At 34.9% G+C, this 16649-nt stretch overlaps 1 protein-coding gene across 2 annotated transcripts in view; it reads right to left on the minus strand.

The window, feature by feature from the left end:
* The window catches only part of myom3 (myomesin 3), a 73565-nt gene that overhangs the window by 11148 nt on the left and 45768 nt on the right, over nt 1-16649 (minus strand). For both annotated transcript variants that reach the window (XM_051865339.1, XM_051865338.1), the window contains 9 exons: nt 15515-15689; nt 15323-15444; nt 12138-12325; nt 5464-5590; nt 4327-4508; nt 2996-3110; nt 2755-2911; nt 1356-1462; nt 892-936 (listed from right to left, as the gene is read on the minus strand). In XM_051865339.1, the coding sequence (XP_051721299.1) occupies nt 892-936; nt 1356-1462; nt 2755-2911; nt 2996-3110; nt 4327-4508; nt 5464-5590; nt 12138-12325; nt 15323-15444; nt 15515-15689 (1218 nt within the window). The remainder of the gene's footprint in view (nt 1-891; nt 937-1355; nt 1463-2754; nt 2912-2995; nt 3111-4326; nt 4509-5463; nt 5591-12137; nt 12326-15322; nt 15445-15514; nt 15690-16649) is intronic.

Here is a 16649-nt window from a genome sequence, read left to right on the forward strand (position 1 = left end):
CTGCTGCTCCCGGCCCCCTTTCCAGAAGAGGGCGGAGCTTTAACAGCTCAGTTACTCAACAACAACAAAGCTGGAGAATCTCACACAGCCAAAATAACTGGTACATCGTTTACACTTGAGAAAACAAAATGGCGGCGCTGTGAGTGGAAAGGTGCAGATTAAGGTGTGGTAATATTATAATAAGATCCCCTTCCTACGTCACCAGGGGAGTGAAATCTGAGCAGCTCGTTTTTTCACATGCTTGCAGAGAAAGGCTTGCCAAAACAAAGTTACTGGGTTGTCCTTTTTCACGTTTTCTGGGTTGGTAGATGCACCGGGGACCCGATTATAGCACTTAAACATGGAAAAAGTCCAATTTTCATGATATGTCCCCTTTAAAACAATAAAGGAAAAATTGGCATTCTGTCTTTGTTCATTCATCCACGACTCCAGTCTGTCACATAAAGTCATCACACCCATTCACTTTTTATATAAGAAAAATATACTTTAAAAAACATTTAAGGTGCCTACAAACTAGAGAACTTTCTGATGCATTGCCTACTTCCTACGCTCTTAAACTATATGTTTGTATATATAAATATATCAGTATATTAGAATGATTTCTGAAGGATCATGTGACACCGAAGACTGGAGTAATGATGCTGAAAATTCAGCTTTGAATCACAGGAATAAATTACATTTTAAAATATATTCACATAGAAAATAGTTATTTTAAATTGCACTATTTTACTGTTTTTACTGTATTTTTGATCAAATAAATGGAGCCTTGGTGAGCAGAAGAGACTTCGGCCAAAACATTAAAACATCTTGCCCAAAATCTGGTGTATCTCAGTCTCTGTTTAGATTCTCTGAACATTTTTGCAGTTTCTGACGTGCATTTGATTCACTTACACGGGTTTCTGACATGCCAGCTGAGTTCTGTCAGCCTCTCCAGATCTGAGAAAGAAAATGGCACAATTGCAAAGTCAAATTCAATCACTTGCAGCAGTCCACAATATCAAGACAAAGATACCGGCTGCTGTCAGAATGATCTGACATCTTTACAAATAAGATTTCAAGTTAAACCTCTCTGTATTCTCTTTCTGTATCTCTATAAAGATTATGTTTGTCATGCAGCTTATAAATACAAGATATCTGACACAAACAGTCACACTTTGCATAGGGTGATCTTGTACAACATGGTTTAGGGCAAAGGGGCTTGACAAAACATTAATCAATGGTCGGATGATAAAATACTGGGGTAAAACTAAGAAAAGACGAGTTATGCATCAAGTTTTCATGCTGAACAGATGCACAAGGTCTTACGCCACCGTGTTCAGGTAATGCATTATGCAGAGATAGGAATGAATATCTACCCTCCGCAGTGAAGGTGAAGCTAGAGGAGATGTCAGGGTTTCCGCTCAGCTCCACTGTGTAAAGGCCCAAATCCTGCTCTGAGGCGTCCGTGAAGGTAAGAACTGACCTGGGAGACCAACATTTGGACCAGTTTTATAGACTATTTAAAGGTACAGTTTCCCCAAAACAAATCATTTTCATCATTTACTTGAACCCAAAACTGTATGAATTTATTTCTTCTGTTGAAGCAAAAAGATTAATTTTAAAATAGTTGTAGGATTTGTAGTGCATTTCAGAGCTTCAACAGATTGGAAGTAATCATATGGCTTCAGAAGACTTGGAATATTCAACACAAGACATATGAACTACTTTTATGGGACATTTTATAACAATGTTTGTCCCTCATTTACTTTCATTATATGGAAAAGAATCACCAGGATGTTCTTTAAAGATCCAGATTTTCTTTTCCTTATTAAATGTTGACAATTTTTATTTTTTGAACGAGTGTTTAAGGTGTTTTATATATATATATATATACATACACACACACACACACACACACACAATTATCTATCTATCTATCTACACAGCAAAATCCCCAGAGTTAAATCAACTCTGCTTAGACTACATATGGTCCCTCTCTAAATAGTGTTAAAGTAACACTGAAGCAGAGTTAAAGTTAATGAGATAATTAAGCGATTAATTAAGTGATGATTGAGCATTAATGATGAACACCTGCTGTTAACAAGCAGAATCACTGAAGAAAAGAGAGAAACAAAAACTACAACTGACTTTAACTCTGCTTCAGTGTTACTTTAACACTATTTAGAGAAGGACCATATGTACTCTAGGCAGAGTTGATTTAACTCTGGGATTTTGCTGTGTATCTATCTATCTATCTATCTATTTATCTGCTGTCTAATCGATTAATCGCATCTAACATTTATATATATATATATATATATATATATAAGTGCCGTCAAATCGATTAATCGTGATTAATCGCATCTAACATAAAAGTTTGTGTGTGTATATATATATATATATATATATATATATATACATACACACACATATATACTGTATATAGCATATATTGAGGTAATTAATATACATGTTAATTAACTCAATATATACTGTTTTTATACTTATACTTTGTAGTGTCGGTTTTTGATTAATTCATTGCAATGCTTCATGGAATGAGTATCATTTGCTCATAAAAAAATTTAATTTCGCAGTCTTCTGTCTTTTTTTTGGTTTAAATCAAAGTTTGAATGTTGGTTGGTTTGATTCATAGTTCAGAACTCTTTAGTGTCAAACTGTTGGAAATCCCTATGGCAAAAATAAATGAGAAACATACTTCCAGAACCCAAAGCTACTGAAAAAGTGTGCTCATATTATGAAATATGTGCAAAAGACCTGTTGTTTTTGTTCTCCAAGCGGGCTCGTCCAGCATCAATAGCTTTTCCGTAGTTCTTATTCCACTTAAAGACATCTCCATCAGCCATGTCATCAGCTTCAAAGCTCAGGAAGATGAAGCCGTCATTATCAACTCCGATCTCAATCTCTTTGGTTCCTGGTGGCAAACGCAGGATAGAGTTAAACACAACTCAGTGTAAAATGAGAATGAAATCATTATGCAGATTTCCAGGGAGCTGACCTGCTTTAGTCTGCGCTTTGACTGGCTCAGACGGCACAGAAGACATGCCGACTCCAGCGTCATTAACGGCAGACACACGGAGGCGGTACGTCTGACCTGCTTGCAGACCTGAAACCTGAACAACAACCATCCAAAAACAGGTCACTCCTCTTACAAAGCTTTTGTGGGACTGGATGCAAATGTAACTATTCAGAACGGCATTAAGACGCTTTTTAATCCAAGACACTGCAGGCAAATGTTTTTTTAAGATTTTAAGATTTAAGGCTATTTTGCTTCCATAACATGTTTTCTTTCAGACTAGTGGAAAGAAAACATCCAAAATACACTTTTAAGTGTTTATTGCATTTTATCTATTTGCATCTGTAGATTTCAATTATAATACATATCTTTAAAGGTGAGTTTGTCAGAAATCTCCACTTCAGCAGCTTTAGGTACATCAGACTTTACAGTTTTATTCCTATCTAAAGGGTTTTACAGAAGGGCTTCTTCATATATCATTAACTTGATTTATATATTGTTTTATTCCTAAAAATATGGTTTGAAAATTTATATTTTTCTGGCTGTTGACAGTATTTTCTGATTTATAGAGTGATAAACAGAGATATCCAACACAGGGTTATTATCATTAATTAAAACTTTTAAAAAACATTTCTGTTAATTGAAATAAATCTAAAATAATAAAAAAAACCATAAATATTAGTTGCAAAAATTAAACCAAACGAAAATGTGAAATGTTGCCTTGACAATAAGATGAAATTAGTTTAAGTTGAAGAACTAAATGTATTAACTGGAAATAAATAAAAACTAAAAATAAATAAAAATAAATTAAACCTAATTAGCAATATTAAAAAACAAAAACAAATAAAATGGCAAAAGCACATAAAATTACTAGAAAATTAAACCAAAATTTCCATGAAAACTAAAAAAAAAAGAAGCTAATTCAAAATGAAACTATATGTTATACTTAAATAACACTGATCCCCTCTGTAAAAAAAACTTTAACTCAAATATGTCAACAAAATGAAACAAGAACCTGAAACCAGATTTCTATTCTGGAAATGTTGCAAATTAGTGCATATTTAATTAGATAATGCATTATTTACATATTTAAACATAACATTTCAGAACACTTGTAATACAAACCAATTGTCCTAATGTACTGTGATTAATCTGGGGAAGTATAGTGATATTTATTAGTTACATTTTTTTTTTTTTACCTTATTCACCTGTAATAATGACGTAGAATTAGACTGCGATTCAATTCAAAATCCTAAATTCTGAATATTGCCCAAACCTGGTAAATGTACTGCAAAAAGAGAAACTAAACGAACCTTTAAGTGAGTTTCTGTCACCGGCTCACTTGTCACAGGGGTCCAATCCTCAGACCCCACCCCCTTACTCATCTCCACTATATACCCACTGATCTCTGATTGGCCCTTGTACAGAGGCTCCGCCCACAGCAGCACCAGAGAGCTGCACCTCACTTCTCTAAATTCCAGATCATATGGACAACCTGCAAGAAATGAACACATTCATTCAGTTATCCATCATTATATCTTATATTCACACCACTTTATTTGAGCTGTGTTTATCCTATTGAACATATTACACACAATAAAATAAATAAATCATCTAGCTCACAATATGCCAAGGCATACAACTGATAACCAAAGGAGAAATGTAGTGTGCCATCAGCCGTCTCCACTCTCTCTTGTTAAATGAATGTGCTGTAAGTGAAATAACCCGCAAAAATTGCAAACAAGTGAATCAGCACAAAGGAAGCAAAACTACTTTTATCGATTGTTGAATTCTGTAACTGTGCCAGAGAGATGCACTCTAGTGAAGCACACTGTAAAGATTAAGTCATTATGAAATATAAAACACTGAAACACATCAAAAGATTAATGATATAAAAACAGCATGTTAGTCTATGCCAGACGTGGTCTAGTTCAGAGAAATAAAATATGATTGAGTTTCCTGGGATTAAAAAGTGTAATTAATTGTGCAATAAATAAATAAAAAGTTCAATAATAAAATTGACTTATTATGCAATAAATATGAATATAAATGAAATAAATGTCATTTGGTAAAATAACCTTAATTTTGCAAGAACTGCACAGTTTACATTTATGAAATATGAATTTCCATTCTTTCTTCCTCAAAATTGCTACAAGAAACCAGAGAACAAATAACAGACATGATAAACAGATCAACAGGAGAGTAACACAATTATAGATCAAGTATTACATAAAACAGAGTGCAACATATAAATATGAAAGACAACAACGAAAGTGTAAATATTTATAATACCATCTGCTTACTTATACATAATAGCTCTAATAAAAAGAGTACGATATATTTTGTTCACTAGAGATTATTCAGGAATGGAAATTCAGAAACCGCTACAAGAACTGTTAATGAATGAAAAAACATGTAAACTTCCCATTACTACTTGTGCATGATCTTACCAGGCTCAGGCATCGTCCAGCGCTCACATAAAAGCAGTTCACTGGGTTCAGAGGGGGCGCCAAGTCCAATGATGTTGGCCGCGAAGACACGAAACTGATAAAAACTCCCTTCCTGAAGGCCTGTCACCTAAAAACAGACAAATAATGGAAAAAAATGGATGTGGCTGAATGAACGGAAGAGAAACCTAAAATAGAAGACAAAACGAAAACAATGCCAAAGCAACAACTGAAATCAAAAACATCTGTAAAAAGAGACAGTATAGTGTTAATAATATACAAGCAGACTCAGACAGAATCTGTTTTTACATTTTCAGTGTTTATTTAAATGGAAAAAGCATTTAAAAACGCAGCTGAGAAGACGACACTATTACTGGTAGCTGAAAGCATCTTTAAAAATAACTACAGCTATTTAATAAATCATGTTAGAATGTGCTAAAACATGCTAGAAACATGCTCATTCATGGTATCAAAGTGTTAAAACATGCTAGCAAGACGCTATTCCATGCTATTAACATACTAAATCATGCTAATAATGTGCTAAAACATGCTCATTCATAGTATCAATGTGTTAAAACATGCTAGCAACATGCTAATTCATGCTAACAATGTGTTAAACATGCTAGCAATGTGTTCATTCATATTAACAGTGTGCTAAAACACTATAGCATGCTCATTCATGCTTGGAATGTGCTAAAACATGCTATCAGCATGTTAAATCATGTTAGCAATGTGTTTGTTAATGCAAGCAACATGCTAATTCATGCTAGCAATGTGCTAAAACATGGTAACAGAATGCTAAATAATGTTAACAACGTGTTAAAATGTTAACATGTTAAAGCATGCCATCAGAATGCTACATCATGTTAGCAACATGCTAATTCATGCTAGCAATGTGTTAAAACATGATAGCAAAATGCTAAATAATGCTAACAATGTGCTAAAACATACTAGCAATGTGCTAAAACATGCTAGCAAAGTGTTAAAAAAATGCTAGCATTATGTTAGCAATTGGTAAGGCATGCTAGTAACATGCTAATTCATGCTAGCAAAATGCTAAAAATTCTTGCAACATGCTAATTCATGCCAGCAATGTGTTAAAATATGATAGCAACATGCTAAATAATGCTAACAATGTGCTAAAACATACTAAAAATGTGTTAAAACATGCTAGCAAAGTGTTAAAACATGCTACCAACATGTTAGCAATAGTTAAATCATTCTAGTAACATGCTAATTCATGTTAGCAAAATGCTAAAAATTCTTGCAATGTACTAAAACTTGCAACAAAATTCAAAATGACACTAGACACATGTTAAGATATGCTAACAACATGATGCTAGGAAGCTTTGTCAAGCCAACATAAAAAGGTTGTCCTGACGAACTTTACTTTCTAGTTTTGATTAATATTTTGAATTAGTTTTTATTTTTAAATGTTCAGTTTTCATATTCATAATTTTCATTATTTCATATGAAAACATGATAATTTTCATAATTTTAGTTAAAGGGTTAGTAATTTTTTTGTGTGTTCTTGGCATTTTTAGTTTTTTAAAAACATGTCACTATAGTTCCTTGTTTCAATTTTAGTTATTTTAGTACTTCAAGTGAAACTAAAAGAAAATGAAAAATGACATCTTGGCAACTAGCTGAAAAAAAAAATTATTAAACATTTTATTTTTATATTATTTCAAGTGATGAAAATGTTTCTTTATTGTTTTTAGTTTCAGTTTCTGTTAACAATAACACCCCTGCCCAGAAAAGCCTTCAGTGCATTGATCCGCCGGTTGACGTCTATATGGAAGACCATTAGGCCAGAGAGGTACTTATACGATAAACATTGGTTTCTGTGATGAGAAGCAAAGATCACCACGAGTGGCCACCTAGCCACACATAATTGGGATTGGATTTAGGGACACAGGCCTTCTAGAGCCTTTTAGACTTGTGATTAACTGTTGCCTGAATCCTCTTATCAAATCAGAGGCTTATCTGGGAGCTCAAATCTCTTGAGCGTCAAGACTAGGCCACCCACTGCCTGCTGGGACAGAGAAAGGCCACTAGATGGCAGGCGTCAGGAATGGTGAAGGGATTTTAGTGTAGGGTGGTGTAGGTTTCTGATGGTGTCTAATGAGGCTGGGCAGGTGGCGTGTCTCCCTGACTGCTCAATGAGAGGCGGAAATCATTAACATGGGATTCACATGCTACGACCACGGAGTGCCTTCAAAGATCAGTGTTTTCTAATTGACATAATGTACTTTGAGTCTTCCTGCAAGCAAATTGTGCAAAACAACCCCCTACTTCCCACCCAAAAAAACTATTTTTCAGGGGACATGTTAATAGAAGGAGACATGAGGTTGTTGTTGTGGCCATTTCAGTCCATCAGAGGGCGATGTGCACTCATGACTCTTTCCACAAGTAGAAAAAGTGCTTGAAACTCTTAAAACATGTTCGGTTTCATCCGAAAAGGAACTAAACCTTCAGAAAATGATGTTTGTTTACCAAGAGTTCTAAATGAATGTGTTCTCTTTGCTGTAGATTCATTATTGGTGTTTGCTAAAGCAAGCAACACTATTATTATTGGTCAGATTTAGGTTTAATGATGTGATTGAACTACAGGCATAAAATTTGGCATTTAGTTTGTGCTTCAGATATGAATGATTTCTCAAATTATGCATCCTATTGAAGTAAAGTGAGCTGTTACTTTACTAAGTGATCAGACATTTTAGTGCATAAAACAGGCAAAATCCAATGTAAAAACTATAACTATTAAAAATGGTTTCGTTAACTGAAATAAAGCTGAAATTAAATTAAATATAAATATTCGATGATAACCTTAAAAATATTGCCACGACAACTAAGTGTAGTTGAAGAACTAAAATTAATGAAGCTAAAACTGAAATAAGAATAAATTAAAGCTAAATAGAAATATTAAAAACATGAAAACTAAGAAAATTACTGAAACAAACTAAAATTAAATCGAAAACTGAAAATGGGTCAATGACGTGACGGGTCATTTTTTTTTGTCCAAAGGCCTTAATCATAATAAAAAACAAAGATATGACATCCAAAGTATGTAAGGTAGTACAACTAGGTCACTTTTATTGAATCCAAAAGGTTTTAATTATATTTTGCTACATATAAAGGTATTTTAAAGATTTTGAAGTGTCAAAAGGTCATTCGGTTTAACCGTCCAAAAGCCAATACAGCCATTTCATTTGTGATTAAAATATCTTAAAATGTAATAAATGTATATATTTTTTATTCTGGCATGTTTTTTGACATCATATATCAACATAGTGCAAAATGGTATTAAAATTATGTGTAGAAGTCGTTGCTTTGTTATGAGAACAAATGTCCTGAAAAATGACTTTCATTGATGTCATTCGGAGTAACCAATATAAAGGGACCATTTTGGATCAAGTCAAGCGGTCAATATCATGTGACAGGATGTGACATCATTCAGACACCTGCAAAGGACCACATGGTCGTGAAGCAAAGTAACTAACTCTCTTTTAACTTTTTGAAAAATCATGTCATTCAGGTCATTCGGTACCACCGCTATAAAATATGGAAAATGTAATATTTTAAAAACTTGTACTAAATATAAAATATTTGATTGTCCTTTTGCTAGCTAGCTAGATATCAGCCTGTTAGCACTGTTTGAAAATACTGTCATTCAGTATAACCAAAAGTGTCATTCGGTAAAACCGAAATTTTGACTCATTAAACTGAATGGCTTTTTTGGTGACAAAAATTTTGTCCATCTTGTAAAAAATGACAAAAGCAGTGTTAATTGATTATAAAAACCACATAATCTCATTGTTAACACTTAATTATATCTCTGTCGCTTATTTTTTTAAAAACTTATTCGTCAATGACCCAAATATCAAAATAAAAACTAATTTAAAATATTAATAAATACTATATACTTAATAAATAGTATATAAAAATCACTAAAATAACATCTTAGCATCATATGTGAGTTTTTGACTAGATATTACTTTTTTGCCAATCAAATGAATTAAATAATTTACTGAATATCAACTGAACAGATTATGTTTGGTCATATATTTATTGTTGCTTGATTTTATTTGTTGAATGCAGTGAAGAAGGTCAAGACCTCTGATGTGGGACGGACCAAAATCACTTTATTTTAAGGCATTTTATTCATTTAAAACTAACAAGTATTCATGCTAAGTCAGTTAGATAATAGTTTATGTAAAAGAACATGTCAAAGATGGGAACGCCAATTTGCACTGTATTTGTGGATAGTTTTGCTCATTATCATACTTAAAACCAATAATTAACTCAGAATGTCGGCATAAACGACACAATATAGAGTAACTGTTTAGTAATTAAATGGTGCGTTTGTTTACATGCATCTGCAGCAACTAATGACGAGACCTGCTTTAAAAACTAAAGGCCGTGGCCTCTGTCTATCTGCTCCTCAAATTAAACATCACTTGTTCTAACAATCGATTGGGAAACATTTTTTCATCAAACCACTGTAATGTGATGCTCACACTAGAGCACGGTCTAATTAAACAGTGAAAACAATCAAAAGTAAACAGAGCTTTAAGTTTTAATTAAGTCTCCATGGACACCATGGTTGCTCGGTGACACATTTAAAGTAAGAGAATCAAGTTAGACAAAGGCAGATGTGCCTGACACAACTGTAATGAAACTTTGAGCAGTAAACATTATTTATGACTCATGTAAGCAGGTCTCATTATTAGTCATTGCAGCAGCATATAGGTAAATGCGTCAGTGAATTAACAAACTTTATGTTGTGTTGTTTACACTGACAATCTCAGCTCAGTTCAGGGCTTTGCGATTAATCGCAATTGATTTTTGATTTCGATTTTGGCTTCTAACGATTATGAAAACAAGATAATCAAGGTTAAACGGTTATTGTGCCGCTGCCGCATACTGTCCAGCGCACTTTCCCTTCCTTCACAGTGGTGCGCTTTCGTTCCTCCCTAAAAGCCCAAACTTAAAGGTGCAGTACGCAATTTCTGAGAAACGCTGTTGATATTTGAAATCACTAAAACAAACACGCCCCTAATCTTGATAGCTCCGCCCAAAATTCACAAACACGCTATGCAACACAGGCACCTCCCCCCTAATGAGTGGACACGCCCCTTACTCTTAATTGGATACAAGTGTGTTTTGGTGCTCGGTCCAATCCATTTTCAACAGTGTTTCTCAGAAATTGCTTACTGCACCTTTAACATCCAAATCAGCTGAATAAGTGAGTGTTGTAAAATGCAGTCTACTTTTGCTAAACTGCAGGACGTGTTTGATATTAAACAGTGTTTTTAAAAGCGCATTTAGCCACAAAAGAGACCCTGTTACCCAGGTGGCTTTCTGTGTGCGTGCTCCAAGTTGGAGCCGAATGGGTATAAGCAAATGGGCTAAATGCGTAGACACAAAAATATCAAAATGCCTTTTTGGAGAGTATTTTGGAGAGTAAGAAAACTCGTGTGTAACAGGATATTGGATCCGTGCAGCTCTTAAAGTGACGGCAGCCTAATAAACCTGCTGCTGTCTGTGTCATTAATAATAATCAAACAACAAATGACAAAGGAAAATCATTCACTGATCTTGACTGAATAACTTAAGTAGCTTTAATAAGGGTTAATCTATATTTAATGTGTACAGTAAGACTATGCAGTGTTATTTTACATTTGATTATTACATTTTTTTGTTGTTGTAGGCTATTACTTATCTACCACTATTCTTCTTCTCCGAAATGAATCACATTTTTGAGGGCCTAAACATGCTTGAAAACTCATGAAACTTTGCACACGCGTCAGAAGTGGTGAAAATGTACATCTGATATGGGTTTCAGAATTAGGTCTGGCAAAATGGCTCGATAGCGCCACCTACAAAACTTCAATCAAGCGCCCTTCGTGCTACGTTTCACGTACAGGTATGAAATTCGGCAGACAGATGTAACAGCCCAATACCTACAAAAAAGCCCATAGGTGCAAAATCTGTAAACCCAAAAGGAATTGAGATATTTTGAATTTTCTCTGCAAAATGTTGGCAGTTTTTGCCATTTCCACACGCTGTACTTTAACGAACTCCTCCTAGAGCTTTAATCAGACCAACATCATATTTAGTCAGTCTAATCTAAAGGCCTTGGTGACGTTAAATTGTGAAGATCTAGAGTTTTCGCTGAAGGGCGTGTCCGTGGTGTGTCCGTGACAAATTTCGATGTTTCGATGTTTCGATGTGTCCATGGCGGCCTGACAAAGTCTGATGTTTCACCATGAAAGGGGAATCACATTTTTGAGGGCCTAAACATGCTTGAAACTTTTGCACACGCGTCAGAAGTGGTGATAATTTACGTCTGATATGGGTTTCAGAAGTAGGTGTGGCAAAATGGCTCGATAGCGCCACCTACAAAATTTCAACTAAGTGCCCCTGACACTACGTTTCACGTGCAAGTATGAAATTCGGTACACACATCTAACAGCCCAATACCTACAAAAAAGTCTCTTGGAGCAAAATCTTGAGGCCTTAGTGATGTTAAATTGTGAAGAACCTGAGTTTTCACCGAAGGGCGTGTCCGTGGCGGCCGTGTTTTGCCATGAAAGAGGAAGCTGTTGTAACTCGGGCATACAATGACCAAGATAATTGTGATTATGATTTTTGCCATAATGGAGCAGCCCTACCTTGTATAGTCTCTCTGTAATGGGCTTGACGTTGACCTCCTGCCAGGTGCTCTGGGATTTCTGCCTCTGGTCCAGGTAGTAGCCGCGCACAGGGTCTCCTCCGTGATTGGCAGGGGCTCTCCAGCCAATCACCATCTCTCCTCCAGTGCAGTGCAGTACAGTGATGGCTGATGGACAGGATGGAACATCTGCAGTAATGTGGAAAGGGAGGGTCAGAGGTCAGAAAGCTACAGCTGCATTATGTGTAGAATTACTGCTGAAGTGAACCACATCATGTTTGCTATTAATTGTTAATGAATCAAATAAGTGATTATTTGATTCACTCTGTGTTTTACAGCTGGAAAAACCTAAATAATTAATAGGATGACCAAATGTCCTGGTTTTACGAGGTGTGTCCCAGTGGCCTGATAATGCGCTGATAAATTCACATGTAAAAATGTGTCCTGGTTTCAGCTGACTAACAATTAAGCATCCTCACTGTCCTTTCAGAAATTCCAGTAAATGCTTTTTGTGATGAATGTGTTTCAGTGTGCGACACATAAAGATGCAAATCAGTGTTGATTTATATACTATTGTATTTTTATTTTTATTGTATATTTTATTTATTATTAGCTGTTATTTTTATATTTTAATTTTTTATTTTAGTTAATTTTTAGTAATTTTGTTACATGCTTTTGTCATTTTTATTATTTTACTATTATTATTTAGGTTTATTTTTATTTCAGTTTACTTCTGATCTTCTTTATTATTGGAAGTAAACTGAAATAAAGATAAATTAAACCTAAATAGTAATATTTAAAAATGTTTTTTTAATACTACTATTTAGGTTTAATTTATTATTATTTTTATTATTTTTAGTTCAGTTTTATTATTTATTTCCAGTTAGTAATTTTAGTGCTTCAACTTAAACTTATTTCAGTTAGTTAAAAAGGCAATTTCTAATTTTCTTTTAAGTTTTTTTTTAATCTAAAAATGTATATTTTATTTTATTTCAGCTTTATTTCAATTAATAAAAATAATTTTAATTTAGGATAATAAACCTTATGCAAATTAGGTATGTAATATTCATTTTCTGTCACCCACAGAAGGTAAATCAGACCACTTAGCATAAGCATATTATATGTGGAGTTACATTTAATGATTTTAGGTTCCAATGTTGTAATTTTTTTGTGTTAAAATATATTAGATGAAATATGTCTGCAATTCTTTGGGCCCTATTTTAATGGTCTAAGCACATGGTCTGAAGCACATGGCGCAGATGCACTTAGGGCGTGTCTGAATCCACTTTTGCTAGTTTAACGACGGAAAAAATAGTCTGCGCGCCAGGCGCATGGTCTAAAAGGGTTGTACCTAGTGCACCATGGCGGATTCACTATTTACATGGTGGAATATAGACACCCTCAACCTGACGAGTCAGTTTAAATACATGTGTGTATTGCCACGATTGGTCAAATAATTAGCCAATGTCATTCGTCATTACTGCAAATAGGTTATTCTTATACATGCAATGACTATCCATTATGACATGTAGGCATTTTTATCTTTATGTACACAATAATAATCTTTTACATTGTTAATCCTTTTATTTTTAATATTTGGCATGTTTGTGGGCTGCTGCGCGTCTCTGTGTGTAACGAGCAGAGTGTATGTGCGTTGTACACCCTCCTATAGGCGCATATTACTAACGCTCCCTTTAAATAACAAAAAGATAAATACAATACTGCGCAGTTGTTTTCGGTTGCCTCAAAATAGCAACACGATAACAATGCAACCTGAACACCCCCCGTTTTCAGACCAGCAAGCCCATGGGCAAACAGATGGGCATTTGCTATTTAAACAACGTGGCCGCTGGACGTGAAAATGATAACTGCGTCGGGCTGAAACTAGCAAAAAACACTTGAGTCGCGCCTGGAGTATGATAGGGCCCTTCAACTCTAAATTCACATATGCAAGAATACAAACTACATTGTATTTATTACTGTGTTTTTATGACAACACAATGTTAATATTCCTAAAACATCCTGCTTTTAAACTTCTAAAACTTCTAAGCATTAAACTACTGCAATTAATTCAGCCCAGGCCAACAAAACATACATGCAGACTCCAATCAAACACTACATATTTGGCATAACGGCTCCAATGCGGCATTTCATTTACACAGAAACACAGACTAAAAAACTAAACTTGCCTAAAACTTTTTTGCTGACTTGCAAGCAAGGCAACTTCATTCAGGAAATTTAAGTCTAGTTTATTTTATGCCATTTGCATTTGATTCCATTCAAAATGTAAGGAAACTGAAGAGATCTGCCTACAAAGAGGGCTGAAACACACCAGGCCTTCACTAAAGAAATGTACAATCACTCTCATTTCAATTAAATTAACATCTTAAATTACTGTTAATACTAATGCAATTTCAGAGAATGATGGGAACTTCTGGACAACCTAATAATTAACGAAAGCACTTGATGTGTTTTCTGTGAGGATAATGTGATCATTTATTTAAAAAAAGACATGGTTTGATCAGCAGTAAGATGTGGTTCAAGCGTCTCTGGTATTCGATGTGTCTGTCCTGATCTCAACCCACATCAGAGCAGGAGTGCCACTCAGAATCACCCGTTATTACAAAGAGAAAAGCTGAACCGCCAGACAACAGCCTATTACTGTCAGGATTGAGCCAGACACAGAATAACTCTACTTCTACATCTCTTGAGTAACAAGCTTGTCTTTGGACACGACTGTGAAGTACAAGAGCATCACGTCTGCACACCTCTTCTGCTTTTCTCCATATAATGAAGCTTGGAAAGGCATATGTACTTTACTAACAGCAGAATACTACAGTATAAACCTGCAGAGTTTTATATTTCCTAAAGACAATTTTAGAGTGCTGTGGGTGATTTCTAGGGCATGAGTATGAGGTCGCTTAAGCCTTTAAGGAATTATTTGCACATTTCTATATGGCTGTTAGGATGTTCACTCACTAACCTAAATCAAAAGACTTCACCTGCTGTCTCTATCCATTCAGGAAGCTCGTTCATACAATTATCAATTCACACTGAGACCATAAACAGTTTTCTAGGGCTCAAGCAGACAGCCTGCAGCACTTTAGACGAGACGGCGTCCTATTTAAAGCTGTCTGGCTGCTGTCCTGCATGGTCTCGTCTGGTTCACAGGCCGGTCAGACTTACATATCGCTGATTTGATTCGAATGGCAGGAGACTCGTCCGAGTAGATGCTGTTTCCCGCCAGTCCCACAGACTTGACCCGGAATACATACTCTTTATTGGTCTTCAGGCCATGAACTGTAAACCTGAGCGAAGAAAACCAGTTTTTAGTACGAATATTGGGAGTCTCTTAAACCAGATAAAACAAGAAGAGACCTGGTTTGGGTGATGGGCTTATTGTTGATGGTCTTCCACTGTCCACTTCCAACCTCACTGCAGTACAGGTAGTATCCCAGAATGCCCTCTGTTATTTTGGGCTCCTTCCACTGCAGTAGGACTGAGCTGTTAGTGTCTCGGATGGGCAGGACGCCGCTTGGAGTGGCGGGAACTCCTAAAACACATTAGAACCCTTGTGAAAAAGAAGTGCGCTTAATTGTATCGAATGTGCACTTCAAATCTTAAAGTATATTTTTATAAACTGTACTTGCAGATAATATAATAATATTAACTAAATAAAAGGTCACTTAAAGAGAGTACATTTTAATGAAATCATCTTATTATAAATGTCTCAAAAAAGGAAATTATAGTTGGCCCTAAAAGATTAGGTGATTACAGTCCAGTAATCATTCATGATAATATCATCGAACAGGTGGATACCTATAAGTATCTAGGCGTGGTCGATGACTCTTCATTTACTTGAAAAGCCCACATTAACTATCTCTGCTCAAAGTTCCAGCAACGACTGTATTTTTTAAGAAGACTTAGGTTGTTTGGTGTAAATCAGAGAATTATGCAATTATTTTATCAAGCAGTCTTAGGTAGTCTATTAAATTATGGAAGTGTGGTATGGCAAACTTTCAGTCCAATTAAAATCGCAGCTTGCACGTCTTGTTAAAACTGCAATGAAAGTTATAAGTGTAAGAGAGTACACATCACTTCAATTAATTTATGAATCATTGGTCCTTAAGAATGCACAGACAATATTGAGTGATCCTAATCATGTTTTATTCCCAATGTATCAACTTCTGCCATCAGGGAAACGTTATAGAGTCCCATTCTGTAAAAGCAACCGTTACAAAAAATCTTTTTTACCTGTATCTATTGATATTTTAAATAGTAAGATGTAGGTTTTTTTTTTCCCTCTCTTTATTGTTTATTGTGTGTTGTGTGTGTATGATTGCAGCTTTGAGTCCAAAACAAATTTCCTGGAAAGGACAATAAAGTATACTCTAACTCTAACTAATGACTAGTGCACTTTGTAATAATGTCAAACTAAAAGTACAAATTAAACCTTTAAAGTACATTTTATATCATCTTTTGTCATGCTTTAAAGAAGTACACATCTTGATGT

This window comes from Ctenopharyngodon idella, chromosome 16 (genome assembly GCF_019924925.1).
Source record: "Ctenopharyngodon idella isolate HZGC_01 chromosome 16, HZGC01, whole genome shotgun sequence".
Taxonomy (NCBI): domain Eukaryota; kingdom Metazoa; phylum Chordata; class Actinopteri; order Cypriniformes; family Xenocyprididae; genus Ctenopharyngodon; species Ctenopharyngodon idella.